Source organism: Staurois parvus, unplaced genomic scaffold, assembly GCF_062004578.1.
Source record: "Staurois parvus isolate SC_StPar_1 unplaced genomic scaffold, SC_StPar_1.0 ptg000610l, whole genome shotgun sequence".
Classification (NCBI taxonomy): Eukaryota; Metazoa; Chordata; class Amphibia; order Anura; family Ranidae; genus Staurois; species Staurois parvus.
Window position 1 is genome coordinate 767,689 of NW_028318406.1, and position 15,769 is coordinate 783,457.

The window sequence follows — 15,769 nt, forward strand, 5'->3', positions numbered from 1 at the left end:
TTGCATTGTATTGGTATTCTGTCACATGTTCTGTCCCCCTTTGTAATGTACAGCGCTGAGCGAACTATTATAAATACTGTATAATAATATTAATAATAGTGCAGTAACTTTGTTTTGGCCTAATTGTAATTGCAGTGCCAGCGTTATAATTTATTTCAGGTACTTGTATAGTGCCGTCAATTTACTCAGCTCTTTACATATATATTGTACATTCACATCGGTCCCTAACCCTCAAGGGATGTACATTCTAAGGTTATAATTGCCTGTTCCCCATACCACAAGATTTCTTCTGTGCGGAATATGGAGTGCTGCACACGTTTTTTTCTCGCCTGTGTCCCTGCAGCTCAACACAATTTTCAGACCTATACAGGTTTTTTTTTTTTTTTTTTTTTCTTTTTTCCCCCATTTTTAAGATTCTGGCAAGTGCTTAGCAGGACACAGAGCTCTGATCTCAGCAGACTATGGTCAGCCGAGTATAAAACTGGGGTATAAGGTTACAAAAAATAAGTAACTGCTCAGATAAGGATGACTTTAAAAGTACCCTCAAAGTTTTTGTAAGGTAAGTCTGTTTACCTATACAGCATGCATTCCAACTGTATTTGACGGAGTTTCAACTTTAAGGATGCAGCCACACCTTTGCACCTATGGAAAACTATATGGTTAGCCAACTTGCATTTTCTTTTTTGGTGTATTTACTAGAAAAAAAATAAAGGAATTTCTTAGGTTATTTCATAAAGACATGACACCTTATTAATTAACATTAGTCATAACTGTACATTGCAGTGTTTTATCCCTGAGACTGGATCAATGAAAGATTTTATGAAGCATTCAGCTCTAAAACTGTTTCCTGTAAGAGGAATTAGACCTCTGGAATCCCCTGTGGCCTCACAAATCTTAGAGCTGTATAGGAGAAATGAACAGGCTACATGAGGTCCACAAATCACCAGTTTGGCGTGTCTGCTGTATTATATTATACTTTGTTCCACTCTGATATCTCAAATTTTAATAAAAAATATATTTACAAATATTACAAATTTCTTTTCCTTCTAGGGGAAGATGACCCACCTATAGCCAAAGTAAGCAAAGATGTAAAAACGCAACCCTCGCAGAATGTGGTGCTGAGTGGCATTGACAGCTGGGACAGAGAAGGAATTGCCAGCTACCAATGGAACTTGTTAGAAGGGGCCCCTGATGTTGTTATGGAGGTAAATTCATGGTGTACTCCACAAAAAGGAACCATTTGGTGCAACAGTTATGTTTTTTTAAAATCTTCTTTAGGTGCAATGGTACCTAATCTATGGACTTGTATAATGTATTTTTGTAAATTCTTAGAATGGTTTTAAAGTCTAATGGTTTCTAAAGTCTAATTTTTATTTTGTATCCTTTTTTTTTTTTTTTTTTTTTTTTTTTTAATATATTGGCTTTTCAAAATACCAATAAGGGACAAAGAGCCCCTTCCAATGAGGGATAGTTGGGATCTATGCAACTCCTACCCTAGGTAGGGGTGTTCTTTAAATGTACCAACGCAGAAATTTTGTACAAATAGAATTTTACATATTGAATAAAGCACTAACTGCAATATATCAGTGACTCATTCCTTTCTCATTCGAAGAGTCACTCTAAAACTATTCTCTGTATTGCTGAGTCATAATTACCTTGTGTTTGTGTAAATTGGCTGTTGGATGCAGATGGTAATGTGTCATATGAAGGTTTCACCAAGTCAGAGTTTGAGGTTGATCTCTGTATCTGTGCATTCAAGCTTATTTAGGATTTTTAAAAAGAGATGCTTAAATTCCAAGACATGCTGTACCTGTAGGGCATGTGTGACCTCTCCTCAGCCTGTTCTGAGAGCTTCTCGAGTTGACAACCCTGCATGTTCAGTGGCTGGCCCATCCTTGGTCACCCACTCTAGGAGTTTTGTGGACAGGCTGGGGAAGGGGCTGCACATGGACTACAGGTATGCCTTGGAAATTAGCATGCATATTTTGAACAGCAGTAGCTGGATACAGTAAGCTCTTCCCTTTTTTTTTTTTTTTTTTTTTTTTTCTCATATTTGTTTACTTTTTTTAATCTTTGGTATTGTGGTTGTTGCGATTGGTGATTGTTTACTTGGTAATTAAGTAATTTTTGTATTGTGCATTGCTAAAGCTAAGTATACGCGGGCCGAATATTGGGCGGTCTTTGCCAGCTCAACAGAAACCAGACGATATTAAGCCCACATGTACAGCAGCCGGTCCAACAGAAGACAGACAAACTGTTGAAGGGGCATGACCAAAAAAGGTCTGCCAATCGACTTTTAATTGCCAATGGCTGAGAGCACTGACCAGTGTTTTTCTCGTGGGGGGGGGAGGCCGCGGTGATCCCTTCTTAGCAGCGGGTGAGAGGTGATCCGTTCCCCCCCCCCCCCCCTCCCTCTGTGCCCAGGCTTAGAATAAAGGCGGTGAGGTAGTCATCTCCTTGATGGCTCCAGCGGGGGCCTCTGCAGCCGGACTGACCCAGAGATGCCGGCATGCCACTTCCAAGATGGGATGACATTATCGGCGTGCTCCCAGGGGAAGTGGCACAGGGAGGAAGGGAGGCCGGCTAGTAGTTTTTTCATGTGGATGCCACTCCAGGGGATAAGATGAGCGCCACACAGCTCACATGCTGCAGGGGGATTTTGAGCTGCTGTCTGCACAGGCTCCAGGGGAAGCAAGTACCAGCGAGATGCAGGTAGGCACCAGTAGGTATCCTTTTTGACTTTGGGTCAGAGCGCCTGAGTGGTTGGTGATGTCTAATGGTCTGGGTCACAGCAGGAGTGCAGTGTTGTTCACCAGGTGAGCACATTTCCATGGTGGGTTAGTTGTTTCTTGACCTTCGAGGATTCCTGTGTTTTTATGTCTTTGGCAGGCAAAGCCACTCAGAGCCCAAGCCTATTTCAAAAAAGTGCAAAGTGTGGAATGAAGATGGCTTCGGAATACACAGAGCCGCTCTTTAAACAATGTGTTGCCCGTTTGCATTAAGGGTGTCTGACTCCTTTTTTAACAAACTTCTTTGGGTCAGTCAAGGAAGAAATGGACTCTACTTTTAAGGAGTTTAAGAAGCTGATTGCAGCAGGATTGCTCCAGCTAGTCAATACTCACCCACAGCCTCACCGGGGTCGGTGGCTTCACGGTCTCAAGATGTCTCTGTGGACAGAGCAGTAAGCCTGGTGTCTAGTGATGCTGATGTTTCAGTTCGGAGTTAGAGCAGGAAGATGGAAGAGGAAAGTAAAGGCACTAAGTTTAAATTGTCCTTAGATGATATGAAGGACCTCTTAGCGAGACCTTTAGAAATTGAGGAAGAGAAGGGTCAACCCTCAAAACACGACCTGATGTGTCAGGCCTTACAAAAAGAAATCTAAAGCATTTCCAGTGCACCAGGTAACGCCTGATGTGGTGCTCTAAAGAGCGCACTCTCTGCACATAAGTATTTTCTAATTGCACGCAATTATGCGGTTACTCGTAGTCAAGGCCCAGATGCCAAGAGGCCGCATATTTGCATGCGCTCGACGTCAAGGGGTTAACAGTGGCACTCCTTGAGAGGAGATTCCTAAAGTTGTTCTAAAGGCTCAAGGTTTTTTACCTTCTTGCATTCTATGCGTGAAGATAAAAAAAAAAACCTGTGTGCATCACCCCCAAACCCCCATAATACTCACGTAAGCCCCCTCTTGATCCAGAGATGTGCACTGGAGTCTCAGCTATCCTGGGACTCCCTCTTCTTATTGGCTGAGACAGAAGTGGGAGCCATTGGCTCCCACTGCTGTCAATCATAGCCAGTGAGCCAATCAGAAGAGAGGGGTTGGTCCGAGCTATGGCTCTGTGTGAATGGACACACGGAGCAGCAAGTGCCCCCATAGCAAGCTGTGGGGGTACGCGACTGGAGGGAGGGGCCAGGAGAGCCTGCGGGGGACCCGAGGAGGATCCAGGCTGCTCTGTGCAAAACCACTGCACAGCACGTAAGTATAGATGTGTGTGTTGTTGTTGTTGTGTTTTTGTTTTTTTTTTAAAGAAAAGAATAACAAACAAAAAAAATCACTTTAAGTCCTTGCCAGTTCTTTTTTAAAGCGGTCGGTTACATCACGGATGCATCTGCTGAGTTGGTAAAACTCTTTGCGAGAGCATGGGCTCTGGCAGTGCCACCCAGAAGGGCTTTCTGGCTAAAAACCTGGTCTGGTGATACGGCATCTAAGTTAAGATTATGTAATTTTCCCTTTTCAGGAGATCTGCTGTTCAGGCCAGGTTTGGATGGGGCCTTGGAAAGAACAGCAGACAAGGGGGCATTTCTTGCCAAAAAATTTAAAACCTTTCCAGAAGAGGTTTTTTTCGGGGCCAAAAAAACTGCCAAAAAAGCACTGGACTGGCCACAAAGGGAAATCAAAGAGCAATGTCTTGTTTGGCTCTTCTGGTGCAACCCCCAAACAACAATGACTGCAGGATGCCAAAGAGAGGAAGGCTACCTTCCTTCCCCAGTGGCAGAAGATTACAGCCAAGGAGTACGTTCTCAATATCACTGCCAAGGCTTATTCTCTGGAGTTCAATACTGTCCCTCCAGAGATTTCCTTTGATGGAACTTGCATGAGATCTGGAAAAGGCTGAAGCTCTTCCTCTCCTCCTGTTGGAAATGGTAGACCAAGGAGTGCTCATCCCAGTTCTGAGGGAAGAAAGGGGAAGGGGATTCTATTCCCATGTTTGTTGTCAAGAAGCCGTTGAAGTTTGTTGTTTTTTTGTTTTTTTGTATTCTAAATTTGAAACCCTTGAACAAAGCCATTCGTTACAAAATATTCCGTATAGAGTACATTTTTTTTCGGTGAAAAAACATTCTTCAGCGAAACGTGTTCATGGCGATTTGTGAACTTCAGGAATGCCTACCTCCACATCCCCTTTTGGGAAGACTCCCAGTAATTCCTGAGGCTGGCGGTGGAGATACATGGAAAGGAATGTCACTTCCGAGCAGAGAGCTCCCCTTTTTGGCCTTTCCTCGTCACCAAGAATATTTACCAAGATTCTGACAGAGGCTCTAGCATTGTTAAGGTTGAAGTCCATGATAATAGCACCTTATCTGGATGACCTCCTGTTCGTGGCCCCCACAGAAGCACAGCTGGCGGAAAATCTGATGCAAGTGCAACAGTGGCTGAAGTCCCTGGGGTGGATTCTCAACTTGGACAAGTCAAATCTCTGTCCCACCCAGAATATCCTGTTTCTAGGATACTGCCTCAGATCAGTAGACCAGAAGACTGTGCTTCCAGAGGAGAAGGTCCAGAATCTAATCAGGAGAGTGGGGGCTCTACAGAACAATCAGCCAGTGTCCGTCTAAGAACTCAAGTTGGTACTGGCTTGATGACATCGGCAGTTCTGGACGTTCAGTAGGCCAGACTCTATTTGAAGCCCTTGCAAGTCTCTCTGTTGTGAATGCAGGGGCAAAAGGACAGGAAGGTACATCTGCCAACAGCTGTGAAAGGGGTGTTCTAGTGGTGGAGAAATCACACACATTTTAAGTCAAGGGTTGCTCTGGTCATTTCCAATTTCACAGAAGCTGGCGACAGATCGGAAGCGGGTGGGGTTGGGGAGCCCATCTACTGGTGAAACTCGAAAAATTAGAATATCGTGCAAAAGTTCATTTATTTCAGTAATGCAACTTAAAAAGGTGAAACTAATATATGAGAGAGACTCATTACATGCAAAGCAAGATAGTTCAAGCCATGATTTGTCATAATTGTGATGATTATGGCTTACAGCTCATGAAAACCCCAAATCCACAATCTCAGAAAATTAGAATATTGTGAAAAGGTGCAATATTCTAGGCTCAGTGTCCTACTCTAATCAGCTAATTAAGCCATAACACCTGCAAAGGGTTCCTGAGCCTTTAAATGGTCTCTGTCTAGTTCATTAGGAATCACAATCATGGGAAAGACTTCCGACCTGACAGTTGTGCAGAAAACCATCATTGACACCGTCCATAAGGAGGGAAAGCCTCAAAAGGTAATTGCAAAAGAAGTTGGATGTTCCCAAAGTGCTGTATCAAAGCACATTAATAGAAAGTTATGTGAAAGGGAAAAGTGTGGAACAAAGGTGCACAAGCAGCAGGGATGACCGCAGCCTGGAGAGGATTGTCAGGAAAAGGCCATTCAGAAGTGTTGGGTACTTTCACAAGGAGTGGACTGAGGCTGGAGTCAGTGCATCAAGAGCCACCACACACAGATGGATCCTGGACATGGGCTTCAAATGTCAAGCCGCTCCTGAACAACAAACAATGTCAGAAGCATCTTACCTGGGCTAAAGAAACAGACCTGGTCTGTTGCTCAGTGGTCCAAAGTACTCATTTCTGATGAGAGCAACTTTAGCATCTCATTTGGAAACCAATGACCCAGAGTATGGCGGAAGAATGGAGAGGCACACACTGCAAGATGCTTGAAGTCCAGTGTGAAGTTTCCAGTCTGCGTTTATTTGGGGAGCCATGTCATCTGCTGGTGTTGGTCCACTGTGCTTCATTAAGTCCAGGGTCAACGCAGCCATCTACCAGGAGATTTTGGAGCATTTCATGCTTCCTTCCGCAGACTAGCTTTATGGGGATGCTGACTTCATTTTCCAGCAGGACTTGGCACCTGCCCACGCTGCCAAAAGCACCAAAACCTGGTTCAATGACTGTGGGATTACTGTGTTTGATTGGCCAGCAAACTCGCCTGACCTGAACCCCATAGAGAATCTATGGGGCATTGCCAAGAGAAAGATGAGACATGAGACCGAACAATGCAGAAGAGCTGAAGGCCGCTATTGAAGCATCCTGGTCTTCCATAACACCTCAGTAGTGTCAAAGGCTGATAGCTTCCATGCCACGCCGCATTGAGGCAGTAATTGCTGCAAAAGGGGCCCAAACCAAGTACATATGCATGCTTATACTTTTCAGAGGTCCGATATTGTTCTATGTACAATCCTTGTTTTATTGATTGCATGTAATATTCTAATTTTCTGAGATTGTGGATTGGGGTTTTCATAAGCTGTAAGCCATAATCATCACAATTTGACAAATCACGGCTTTAACTATCTTGCTTTGCATGTAATGAGTCTATCTCCTATATTAGTTTCACCTTTTTAAGTTGCATTACTGAAATAAATGAACTTTTGCATGATATACTAATTTTTCGAGTTTCAACTGTAGAAGGGCAGCCAGCCCAAGGAAAATGGACCACAGAAGAAGCCCAGGCCTCTTCAAATTGGAGAGAGTTAATGGCGTTAACAAGAGCCATTTCCTATTTTCAGGATCAGGTGAGGGGACATCCTCATGTTCCCTCTCGACAACTCAACAGTAGTCTCATATCTAAACAAACAAGGGGGTACCAGGAGTCCATTCTTAATCAAGATTTCAGACCAAATCTGCTTGTGGATGGAGAAGAATATTTGATCCCAGTTGGTGGTTCACCTAAAAGAGGATCACAACCAAGTGGCGGATTTCCTCAGTTGCCAAGGATTGTCACAGGGAGAGTGAGAGCTGCACCCAGAAGTGTTTGCTGAGATTTCAGAGCATTGGGGAATGACTGAAATAGATCTTTTTGCAGTGGCCAGGAATGCAAAAGTGGATCTTTTCTATTTGCTAAATCCGTGAGATCCAGCCCTGGCAATCGATGCTCTTCAGAATCTCGGGAATTTTGGGAAGTACAAAGTTCTACAGGAACGGACCACGTTAATTTTGAGCACTACATTTTGTCCCAAAAGGGTGTGTTGTTCACAACTTCTTCCTTTGGCAGAACAACCTTGGTTGCTTCCTCGCAGGGAGGATCTGATGCGACTCAGGCCTTTTCACCACCTCAAGCCAGGCTTCAAGTGGACAGCCTGGCTTCTGAGAGGAGATTTTGAGGTCAAAAAGGGCTCTCGGATAAAGTTGTGGCAACCCTACTGAGTGTCTGGAAACTGAATACCAGAGCCATTTATAAGAAGAAGATTTGGAGAAAATTCAACTCATGGCGCTATGAAAATAGATTGAGAATGGACACTTCAACTATTTTTTGGAATTCTTACAGCAGGGGGCCAAGAAGGGACTTGCTCTGAGTACCCTTAAAGTGCGAATAGTGGCCCTGTCCATTTTATCTTGAACGCTCTGTGCTCTGAGGTTATGTAAGGCAGTGAGTAAAAACAAACTGTCCAAATCCTGGAAATGGCCTAGTTGCTATTTATCAGTAGTGCTGAGGGGTATCATCAAATCTGTTTGAGCTGCTGCAAGAGGCCTCATTACGCAGGCTGACTTTAAAGACGATCTTCCTGGTGACCATCACCACATACCTAGAAGTTACAAAGCCAATTTAGGTCTTCGGAGACCTTGTTTGTGCTACAACCAGAAAGGCAAATAGGCGTCCGAAAACACCTTAGCTACAGTGCCTCGAAAAAGTATTCATACCTCCTTTGAAATTTTCCACATTTTGTCATGTTACAACCAAAACCGTAAAATGTACTTTATTGGGATTTTATGTGATAGACCAACACAATGTGGCACATTAATTGTTAAGTAGAAGGAAAATGATAAATGGTTTTCAAAATATTTTACAAATCTCTGAAAAGCGTGGCGTGCATTTGTACTCCGCCCCCTTTATTTTGATACCCCTAACTAAAATCTAATGGAAGCAGTTGCGGTTTGTTAGAGAACATTAGTGAAAAAAACGGCATCATGAAGGCCAAATACACGCCAGACAGGTCAGGGAAAGAGTTGTGGAGAAGTTCAAAGCTTGGGATATTTCGTTTTTTTTTTTTTTTATAACCGAACCCTTCTTTAAACCTCTCATGGAGCACTGTTCAATTCATCATCCGAAAATGGAAAGATCATAGCACAACTGCAAACCTACCAAGACATGGCCATCCACCTAAACTGACAGGCCAAGCAAGGAGAGCATTAATCAAAGAAGCAGCCAAGAGGCCCATGGTAACTCTGGAGGAGCTGCAGAGATCCACAGCTCGGATAAGAGAATCTGTCCACAGGACAGTTATTAGTTGTGCACTCCACAAATCTGGCCTTTATAGAAGAGTGTCAAGAAGAGAGCCATAAGACGTCCTGTTTGCAGTTTACGAGAAGCCATGTGGGGGACACAGCAAACGTGAAAGAAGGCGGTCTGGTCAGACGAGCCCAATATTGAACTTTTTGGCCTTTAAGCAAAACTGTGTGGTGGAAAACTAACACTGCCCATCATCCTGAACACACCATCCCCACCGTGAAACGTGGTGGTGGCAGCATCATGTTGTGGGGATGCTTTTCTTCAGCAGGGACAGGGAAGCTGGTCAGAGTTGATGGGAAGATGGATGGAGGGCATTTTAGAAGAAAATCTGTTAGTCTGCAAAAGACTTGAGACTGGGGTGGAGGTTCGCCTTCCAGCAGGGCAACGACCCTAAACATACAGCCAGAGCTACAATGGAATGGCTTAGATCAAAGTCTAGACCTAAATCCAATTGAGATTCTGTGGTAAGACTTAAATTCCTGTTCAGAAGCTCTCCATCCAATCAGAGAGCTTTGACAATTTTTTGCCCATTCTTCTTTGCAAAATAGCTTCTCTAGGTGTGCAAAGCTGGTAGGGACATCCCCAAAAAGACTTGCAGCTGTAATTGCAGCAAAAGGTGGTTTTACAAAGTATTGACTCCGGGGCTGAATGCAAAGGCATGCCACACTTTTCAGATATTTATTTGTAAAAAAAATGTGAAAACCATTATGTGCCACTTTGTATTGGTCTATCACATAGACCAACACAAATCCCAATAAAATACATTTTACCGTATTTTCCAGCGTATAAGATGACCCCCTACTTTTCCTGTTTAAAATATAGGGTTTGGGCTATACTCACCGTATAAGACTACCCCTCTTCCAACGTACACCAAATAAAAATTAAAAAACATCAGATTTGATTTCAATATGGTATGGTATTTCAGTATGGTTTTCCAGTGATGGGGTGCTATTCCTCCCACTGACACCAATGATGGGGCACGATTCCTCCCACTGAAACCAATGATGGGACACTATTCCTCCCACTGACACCAATGATGGTGCCCCATCATTAGTGTCAGTGTGTGAGGAATAGCGCCCCATCATTGGTATCAGTGGGAGGAATAGCGCCCCATCGTTGGTGTCAGTGGGGGGGGGGAGGAATAGCGCCTCATCGTTGGTGTCAGTGGGGGAGGAATAGTGCCCCATCGTTGGTGTCAGTGGGGGGAGGAATAGTGCCAATAGTGTTCCAGCATGGTGCTGCTGCGCACTTACTGGCCGCTCTCTCACTCGATTTTTCACGGGGCGGCTCGGCTCCTCCTCGCCGGTGATTGGCTGCCTGTGTGCCTTTCCTGAGCTACAGTTCTGGCACCCAATCACCGGTGAGGAGGCGGAGCCGCGCGGACATTGAGCGGCCGAACAGAATGAAGGAGCAGCTGCGGTTCCTGGACCGGATCGTCGTGGGACCGTGACCGGAGCCAGGTAAGAAACGGCAGCCCCCTGCCCGCCCCTGTACTTAGTGTCTCTTCCGTTGAAAGGGGGAAGGGGGAAAAAGTGCCGCCCTGACACCGGCTTGACGTATACCGGTGTATAAGACGACCCCCGACTTTTCAGAAGATTTTCATGGGTTAAAAAGTCGTCTTATACGCCGGAAAATACGGTACGTTTTAGGTTGTAACATGACAAAATGTGGAAAATTTTCAAGGGGTATGAATGCTTTTTTTTTTCAAGGCACTGTAGGTGGATTAAGCAAACGATCGTAGAATGCTTGGAATCGTTCAACTTTCTCCACCAAAAGTTCTAAGATCGCACTCTACTAGGGCATCAGCGGCTGCATGGGCAGAGAAAGTGGGTGCTACCCCGGAGAAAATTTGCAAGGCAGCAACCTTGTCGAGGTTTTTTACCTTTTTTGGTTGGCATTACTGTTTTGAACCTTATCTCCAGCCAGGACCAAGCATTTGGGAGGAAGGTCCTCCAAGTAATGGTAACTTTTTCTAGAACGTGTGCTGTGAGTTAAGTATGGTAAGGTTGAAATATGTCAACCAAGGACTTCTGCGAAATGTACAGTTGGAAATGAAGTGTGAGGCGATAATGGGCACCCTAATAAAGTTATCTTAGATCAGACCAAATCAGACTCTGCACCTGCAGACCCCAAATCATCCCTCATTTATGCACCTTTACATCTTGAATCACACCAGTTCCTACACCTTCATCCTTCAGATCAACCCCAATACCTGTACTGTCAAACCCCAGATCAGCCCCAATACCTGTACTGTCAAACCTCAGATCAGCCCTAATACCTGCTTTCACACCTCAGATCACCCCACTTTCTGCACTTTTGTGCTCCAGGCCCCAGATTAGCCCCAATTCCTGCACCTTTATACTTCAGATTGGCTCCAATTCATGCACCTTCAGACAGGGCCGGTGCTAGACTAGTTAGCTGGGAGGAAGTGATGTTGCGCGCAGCACGGCTTGTGTGGAACCTCATTGGCTGGATACCTCCTCTTCATGGATTGGCTGAAGTTTGCAGGAGACAGCTTGTGTTTGCTGATCTCCCTCCCTTCTACCAGTAGCACCTACCAGGCAGGTCCCAGCTCTGCTGATGGGAGCAAGGAGCCTGGGAAGCATGGCAGGGCACATGGGGGTGTGGAAGTGATCCGGAGGCTGCACAGATACTTAATCATTTCCACCTGAAAGCCAGTCTTTCAGATTTACACACACTCCATGAGATACTTCCTGTTAGTTCTTATTTACACTTGTGTTTGAGGGACATTAAAATGTGCGGCTGAGCCACACTTTTAAGCCAAACGCTCCCTGTTTTTTGCTGCAAAGACACTGCCACTGTAGTATGGCAGCTGGGGGTTTTAACACCCCGCTACTACTGCCATACTATGGTGGCAGTGCCTTTGCAGCATAATGGTATGGCTGTAAATCTGTCTGTGCCTCAGAAAACAGAAATTGTGAGCTTGCCTGTGCATCGGGTTCCCATTGCTACCTGTGCCCTCAACCACCTCTGTTTGAATCCCCTCCCATCGCTGGGCTACAGCCTCGCCTTCCACCCTATGCAGAGAAGAAAGAGATGATGGCTCCGCCAGTAAAAGGCTGTGAGAAGCCATGGCTGGCCAGTTGCAAAACACAGCACAGCTTTAGCTGCCTCCTGGGTCCCTCTGGTGAACTGATTGGGCCCAGGGAAAATATAATTATCGGCAGCAGGGCCAGCTGTACTTCCCTGTCAGCAGCCTGGCTGTGGCTCCGGCCTAGGCTACTGCCTAGTTTTCCTAGTGGTAGCACCAGCCCTGCATCTCCTGACCTCAGATCAGCCCCAATTCCTGCACCTTCAAGCCTTAGATGAGCCTTAATTTGTGCACCTTCACACCTCCAATCACCTAAAATTCCTGCACCTTCACACCTCAGGTCAGTCCCAATTTCTGCACCTTCACACCTTTTAGGTTACCCCAATTCGTCCACCTCCAGACCTCAGTTCACCCTAATTCCAGTTTGTTTACAACCCAGATCAGCCCCAATTCCTGTTCTTTCAGGCCTCAGATCAGCCCCAATTTCTGCACCATCACACCCCATTTCCTGTACCTTCTGGCCTCAGATCCGCCCTAATTCTTGCTCCTGTGTGCCTCACATAAGCCCCAATTCTTGAACTCTGATCACATTTTCTGCACCTGCACACCTCAGATCACCCCAATCCCTGCACATCCAAGCCTCAGTTCACCCCAATTCCTGCATTTTTACAACCCAGATCAGCCCCAATTCCTGTGCCTTTAGGCCTCATATCCGTGCCAATTCCTGCATTTTTACACCTCAGATCACCCAAATACCTCCACCTTTTTACACCTCTGATCATCTCCAATTCATGCACCCTTACAGCTCAGATCACCCCAGTTACTGCACCTTCCCACTTCAGCTCACCCAAAAACCCACAGTTTCACACTTCAGATTAGCCCCAATTCCTGCACCTTCACACCTCCATTCACCTAATTAATGCACTTTCTCACCTCCTCTCAATTCCTGCACTCTTACTTCTCAGATCAGTCCCAGTTTCTGCCCCTTCAGGCCTCAGATCAACCCAGATTCATGCACCTTCTGGCATAAATGGACCAAGCTGTTTCCACAAAGATGCTCCTGAAATGAACAACAGCCAATGCTCCAGTCAAAACAGTACTGCCTGTACCATGCAGTAGAATTGGAGAATAGTCCCAATTTCTGCAGTTCCCGAGATTCTTATAACTAAGGTGGTAGTTACCAATATCTGTTCTGAAGTTGTAGTTCCCAATAGAAGTTCTAAAGTAGTAGTTGCCAAACCTTTGTTTTAAAGTAGTAGTTCCTTCTATTTTGGATGTCACACTGAATGGCAGCAGCAGGATTCTGCTGTATTTGACACTTGTGAACTGCTAGCTGCAGCCACTGAGCCTTTACAGTACACTTTTATATCAAGCTGCCAGCGGCCATAGCTGTTCGTTGCTGTTAACACAACCAGCGATTACCTGTGGTGATCACTGAAGGTCACTGAGCTTCTTGGTATGGAATTTAGGAGTTTTTGAACAAGCATTTAACCCGAGAAATGGGGGCAGAGGTTGTCAAGTCATGTGCACTAGTTCTCATAGTTTAGGCAACAAGCTTTGTGAGTTGATAGCCGTGAGGTCTAGGGACAATTTGGTCTTTGTTGAGACCACAGAGACATGGTTCAAGGATTCAGATGACTGGGATATAACTATATTGGGGTACACACTATACAGGAAAGATAGAGTAGGAAAGAGGGGAGGTGGAGTTGCCATATGTCTAAATGGCATAAGACTGACATTCATTCAAAAAACAAATGAAATACACTGCTCCAAAAAAACTGCAGGAACACTTTGGGGGAAAATGTCATGCTGGATATCTATACTGATATGGACTGGGCAATGTGTTAGGAACGTTAGGATGCCCCATTGTTTTTATAGCTCCAGCGCTGGAAGTATACAATTTTATTTCTTTTTTTTTTTTTTTTTTTTTTTTACCGTGAACCAGCTTACTATGATGATGTATATTTGTGCTCCAAACATAAGCTATTGACTCTTCCCATCAACAATGCAGTCTGCTGTGATATTGTTGAGGAAACCATGTGACCTGAGCAGCATGGCAGGGAACAGCATTATTGATATAAAAATGTCCTCAAATTTTCAGACGTGTGGGTTTGGGCACTTAGCAACTGAAGCCACAAGTGCTGCTGACAGTGAAACGCAGCAGAACTAGTGCTTAGTCTCACTTCCTAGAATTTAACCATAATCTAAACCTAGAAAAAATGGAGCTCATTTGGGTGGAGGGGTGAACAAAGCAGACAGAATAAAATACACTGCTCAAAAGAATTAAAGGACCACTTTGAAAACACATCAGATCTCAATGGGGAAAAAATATCATGCTGGATATCTATACTGATATGGACTGGGTAATGTGTGAGGAACGTAAGGATGCCCCATCGTTTCATGGAAATGAAAATTATCAACTTAGAGGACTGAATTCAAAGACACCCCGAAAATCAAAGTGGAAAAAATTATGCAGCAGGCTAGTCCATTTTTTTTTTTCTTCTGAAATTTCATTGCAACAACTCACAATGGTACTCAGTAGTTTATATGAGGTCATTTTGTAGGGCTCTGGCAGTGCTGATCCTGTTCCTCCTTGCACAAAGGAGCAGATACCGGTCCTGCTGATGGGTTAAGGACCTTCTATAGCCCTGTCCAGCTTTCCTGAGTAACTGCCTGTCTCATGGAATCTCCTCCATGCTATTGAGACTGTGCTGGGAGACACAGCTAACCTTCTGGCAATTGCACATATTGATGTGCCATCCTGGAGGTGTTTGACTGCTTGTGCAACTTTTGTAGGGTCCAGGTATGGCTTATGCTACCAGTAGTGACACTGACGCTAGGCAAATGCAAAACTAGTGAAAAACCGTCAGAAAAGATGAGTAGGGAAAAAATGTCAGTGGCCTCCACCTGTAAAACCATTCCTATTTTTGGGGCTGTCTCATTGTTGCCCATCTAGTGCACCTGTTGTTAATTTGATTAACACCAAAGCAGCTGAAACTGATTAACAACCCATCTGCTACTTAAGTGACCAGATCAATATCCCAGGAGTTTAATTGACTTGACACTATACTCTGAATAAAAAGCGTTCCTTTAATTTTTTTTTGAGCAGTGTACTTGAAACCCTCTGGGTTTTCCTTCTAACCAGAGAGGGATCTACCTTTAGAATTGCTGTAGTACACAGACCGCAGGACAGTCTAAAGATTGTTAACTTGTTGATTGATGAGATAACTCAAATGGCAATGAAAGGAGATCTTTTAATTAGAGTGACTTAGATGATGCAATTTTTCTTTCTTGCAACCCGTGGTCTCTTTTAACAGGAGAAGTTCCCCATGACTGATGCACAGCTAAAATTGTACCTATCCACAAAATGGGTAGCAAGGTAGTAGCTGGCAGTCACAAGCCAGTGAATTTAACATCCATTTTAAAGTTAATGGAATCTCATTCTTAAAAATGAGGATAATTGATCACTGAAAAAAAAAAAAACTATTTGTTGGACCCAATGCACCTTGGCTTTACTAAGAGCAGATCATGTCAGACTGATTGCATTTTTTTTATTTTTTTTGAATGTTTTGGACCAGAGTGGTGCTGTGGACATAGCTTAATTTAGGCAAATTATTTGATACAGTTCCACATAATCTAATAAAAATATTGTACAAGCTAGGACTTCAGTGGATATACAGTTGTCTGAAAGGATAGATACCAGAGTGTGGTTATAAATG

The 15,769-nt window shown here is 44.3% G+C and overlaps 1 protein-coding gene across 1 annotated transcript in view; it reads left to right on the forward strand.

Moving 5' to 3' along the window:
• Positions 1-15,769, forward strand: part of SPINT1 (serine peptidase inhibitor, Kunitz type 1) — a 70,193-nt gene that overhangs the window by 31,990 nt on the left and 22,434 nt on the right. Inside the window, exon 2 of the mRNA XM_089693033.1 lies at positions 1,051-1,205. Coding sequence (XP_089549159.1) covers positions 1,051-1,205 — 155 coding nt within the window. The remainder of the gene's footprint in view (positions 1-1,050; positions 1,206-15,769) is intronic.